Source organism: Cervus elaphus, chromosome 27 (assembly GCF_910594005.1).
Source record: "Cervus elaphus chromosome 27, mCerEla1.1, whole genome shotgun sequence".
NCBI lineage: Eukaryota > Metazoa > Chordata > Mammalia > Artiodactyla > Cervidae > Cervus > Cervus elaphus.
The window spans coordinates 50737434-50741959 of record NC_057841.1 but is presented as its reverse complement, the minus strand read 5'-3'; the positions used below and the strand labels follow the sequence as shown (position 1 = coordinate 50741959).

The 4526-nt window shown below is 42.5% G+C and overlaps 1 protein-coding gene across 1 annotated transcript; it reads right to left on the bottom strand.

Annotated features, from left to right (window-relative positions):
• Positions 1–684: 684 nt before the first annotated feature.
• On the bottom strand, positions 685–2742 carry LOC122684959 (S-adenosylmethionine decarboxylase proenzyme-like). The gene has a single exon (XM_043889527.1). The coding sequence runs from the start codon at positions 2409–2411 to the stop codon at positions 1407–1409; it is 1005 nt and encodes a 334-aa protein (XP_043745462.1). The 5' UTR covers positions 2412–2742; the 3' UTR covers positions 685–1406.
• Between the last annotated feature and the right edge of the window lie 1784 nt (positions 2743–4526).

Below are 4526 nucleotides of genomic sequence, written 5' to 3'. Positions count from 1 at the left end.
TGCAACAGCATGACTGGACCTGGAGGATATCATGCTTAGTGAAATAAGTCAGTCATAGAAAGACAAATACTGTAGGTTATTACTTATGTCTGGAATCTAAAAAATGAGATAAACTAGTAAATATAACAAATAAGAAAGAGACTTACAAATATCAACTAGTGGTTACCAGTGGAGAGAGGGAAGGGAGGAAGGGCAAGGTAGGGGTAGGGGTTTAATAGGTACAAACTACCACATACAAAAAAAATAAGCTGCAAGAATATGTTATTTGACATATAGCCAATATATATAGAAATATAGCCAATATTTTATAGCTATAAATGGAGTGTCATCCACAAGACCACTAAGTTGTACAGTTAAAACTTAATATATTTTAAAAAATTTCTTGTATTTTAAAAAATTAATTAATTAAACTTTTTGGCTGTGCTGGGTCTTTGTTGCTGTGTGTGGGCTTTCTCTAGATGCAGGAGTGTGACCTACTCTCTAGTTACAATGTATCGGCTTCTCACTGAGGTGGCATCTCTTGTTGGCAGCAAGAGCTCCAGGGGGCACGGGCTTGGGTCGTTGCAGTTTGAGGGCCCTAGAGTGCAGGCTTCGTAGCTATGGAGCACAGCTTAGTCGCAGCATGTGGAATCTTACTGGACCAGGGACTGAACCAATGTCCCCTCCATTGGCAGGCAGGTTCTTTTTTTTTTTTTTTTTTTTTAACAGTGTATTGCTTTATTGAGGGGGTATGGTTGGGAGGGGAGACACCATGGTAACGGAAGGAATCAAAGTAATACAAGTACAGGAAGCAGTGTTAAAATATAAATACACAGAATGGATAGTTCCAATTGTTTTCTTAGAGGACTCGACTCCTGGAAGAAAAACTTTAATTGCTGTTGCAAAAACATCTGTATGAAGTAGAAATTGTTTTCAATAACATTAGTAGAGAATAGGTTCTAGAAAGTGGAGGTAACTGGATGTAAAATCCTGGCAGCAATTAATAGAACAGTCCCAGATGGCTAGGCTGAGGCCAACACCTAATGAGGACGAAAGCCTTGTCTGTGGGGAATTTTGGATGACACCTGGAGAAATATTACACTGTGTGTAAACCAAATTGAATTGTTTTCACAAGTGTTGTAAAGTTTCATATAGTAAAAGGTTTTTTCTACATGCACTTCAATTTCACAGCAAGAGTGGCATAGGATACCTAAACACAGAAGAGAGCATTCATGCAAGATATCTAACTCCTTGATATAATAATGCATACAATTCAAAATGATTACACTATCATTACATCTAGGGCTTTCTGCAACTACAAGGTGGTGGTTATGGAAAGCATGGCCCTTGGTATCAATATCTAAAAAGCAGCCACCACCACCTTCTATGTGTGTTCTCTTTTTGCGTTTTTTCTTCATGTTTCTTAATCAACTCTGCTGTTGTTGCTGCTTCTTAGCAAAACTGGCAAAAACAAAATTGTAATCATTGAACAAAGCGCTCTGGCAATCAAGACGTTTAAAACCTTCAATCTTCTGGGGCGAGGAAAGCACTGTGCGACATTTAGAACTCTGATTTACAAACAGGGTGGTCACAAATTTTCCTGGTTTGAAGACTTCCACAACTTTCCTGATCAGGTCATCATAGGAGGTCTGACTTAAGTTTGTTTCAAAGCTAACATAAGAAAATTCTGGTTCTGGAGTGATGTGAATAGTCCAATAAGTTCCATCCGATTTCATCCCATTCATTGAATACCCACAAGGATTGAACATTGTGGCATCAATGACAGAACCTGGTATCAGGTCACAAATTCCACTCTCACGAGTGACATCCTTTGCAGTAACACCATCTTTCATGTAGAACTGGTCCATAACTGCTGGGTCAAGCTCACTCATCAGAATTTCCAGGGTTTGATCTGGCTGATTGATAACCCTACTCTCTGGGAAATCCAAAGTATACAAGTACCAACAGTCAGAATTCATGCGTCCCATACAATATGCTGCTCCATTTGGGAAAATTGCATTAAGGAACTCTATTTCTTCCTGGAAATTCCGGTGTGGGTACCCTTGGTGAGAAGGCTTCATGAAATTCTTACGAGAATAAAAGAAGCTTTGAATTGAGTCAAACCCACTGTAATCCCTAGCAAGTTTCAACAGGGGAACCAGTGCTTTCAACAAGAGGGTGGTACCACATGTCTTCAAAATGAAACGTCTCTTGGAGACAAACATGCTACTCTCACTGAGTACATAAGCTTCCTGCTTGTCAGTTTTTGTCACACTTATGATTGAACATTGCACATCCTTCAAAAGTATGTCCCACTCGGATCTTGGGATGGTGCGAAGATCCCCAGATCCTTGGTTTGCGTCGGGTTGCTGCCTGGAGAACCAAACCTCCAGCAGTTTCTCGGTCCCTTCGAAAAAATGTGCAGCTTCCATCACCGTGAGACTAGCGAACAACCAACAACCACAGAAAATCAACTAAATTAAATCTCTTCTCCCGCCGCCGCCGCCGCCGCTGCGGATTGTTCCAGCTGTGTTACTAAAGTTCAGGTTCCTTTTTTTTTTTTTTGCTATAATTTTATATTAACTTTTTTTAAAAAAAGGATTAATAAAATTTTCCCGGCTTTGTGTGTGTGGGTGAGCGAAAGTTGAACGTGAGTCTGTTGGAAATAGAGGCAGATACAGCTCAGTCTCTTGTAGTCCGCTGTTTCCCCGTTAGAGAGAGTAGAGCGAGCGCTAGCTAATGTCGCCGGCCATACTGTGGGAGCCGGCAGGCAGGTTCTTAACCACTGGACCACCTGAGAAGTCCAAAACTAATATAATATTGTTAATCAACTATACCTCAATTTTAAAAAGTAATAAGTAAGGATATGCACAAAGATAAAGCTCTAAGGATGTTCACTGTAGGGTTGCTTGTAATAGTAAAAGCTGTGGATCAGACAAATTAAAACAAACAATTTTTAATCATAAAAGTATTGACTAGATGAATGTTTGTTGATTTCGAAAGAGGCAATAAATATTGCCAAACAAAAAAGCAATTTATAAATAATATGTGTAATATGAATTCACTTGTGTGAAGCACCTAACAAATACACACAGAACACTGAAATGAATCTGGAATAAAATCAGTCCTAGCCTTCAACCAGAAAAAAACATTTTTTTCACCTAATACTTACTAAAGAACGGCAAGACATTTAATTGAGCTACTGTAGTGGGGAACAGAGAATTCAATACAGAACTGAGCTTAACTCCAAGCACAGCAGAGAGCTGGGGATGTAGACATGGGGTCAGTGGGTGGGAAATGACTAATAGTAACTTGATTACATATTAAGAGTAAGGGCATTCTTGCTAAACTGGCCTAATGGGCTTCTTGTTAAAGGCAGACCAAGGACTTAGATATCAAGGATGGGGGATGAAGAACTTGATTAGATATCAAGGATGATCAGATATCAAGGCTTAGCAAGATTCTTGGCTAAAACTGGACTCAGTGGACCAAGGTCAAGGCTTCATTGAGAGGAGGGCTCAGAGGAGCCTGACTAAAGATTGGTCAAGGAGGGAGTCCTTGCAGGCCCACGAGAATGAGATCCTGTTCCATCCTTGAGCTTCAGAAGGCCCTGGGCTTTGGAGTGTCTTCACTGAGATTGTCAGAATTCCTACCTGGGCCTGGGATCAGCTAGGCACATTGCCCCCAGCCCAGCCCAGAACCTGTGAGTGCTCCAGACCCTGTGTCTCCCCTTCAAGCACATTTTTGACGCTTCTGTCCCAGGCATGGGAAGGGCTCCAGGACTTATGTCTGGAGTCATCCCTGCTAAGCCCAGACTCTGGTTCTGGGAGGGTGGCCTGATGATGGATAGCTACCCCTGACCACTGTAGTATTTGTTTTGTGGATTTGTGGGAGATTGGGTCCCCCAAAAGGTGCAGACATGCTGATTTGGAGTGACCCATATGGATACAGGAGGAGTCTGGGGCCCTGGGCAACTGATGGTCCACTGCTGACCGTTAGGCTTGAGCCATGTGTATGGGTTGGCACATAGCTCTCATTCTGATGTAATCAGGCCATGGTCCTGCTGCCGATCTATATACCCAAGGGTTGCAGGGCTGGTGGCAGGCATCCTTGACCCCAGACGTCCCTACCCTGGCACGCAGACCAGTCACCCTGCACCTGCAGGAGGGTCTGTGCCATGGGTCAGCCTGTCCTTCAGCAGCAGCAGTGGCCATTTCCTCTGATGGCTTTTGAGACCACTTTTCCCAATGCCTATGGGCTTTTCTCATCAATGTCCTCTCTTACCTCCAGCTGATGTGGTATGATGTCACGCCTTTTCAGGATGTATGAAAACATGCTGGACAAGGGTTGAACATTTCTTGCATAAATATTCCTCGCTTCTTGCTCCACCCACAGGCTCCTCACGTATCCTTCCCACTGGGATCAGTCTTTAGAAAGCAGGACTGTTCGTTTCCTAGGACTGTTGTGACATAGTATCATAAACTTAGTGTTTTATTCCCATACAGTTCTGGACTCCAGAGCCTTGAAATCAAGGTGTCAGCAGATTT

Bases quoted from the DNA above. Each gene is read 5' to 3' on its own strand.
- LOC122684959 (XM_043889527.1), bottom strand. From the start codon at position 2,411: ATGGAAGCTGCACATTTTTTCGAAGGGACCGAGAAACTGCTGGAGGTT.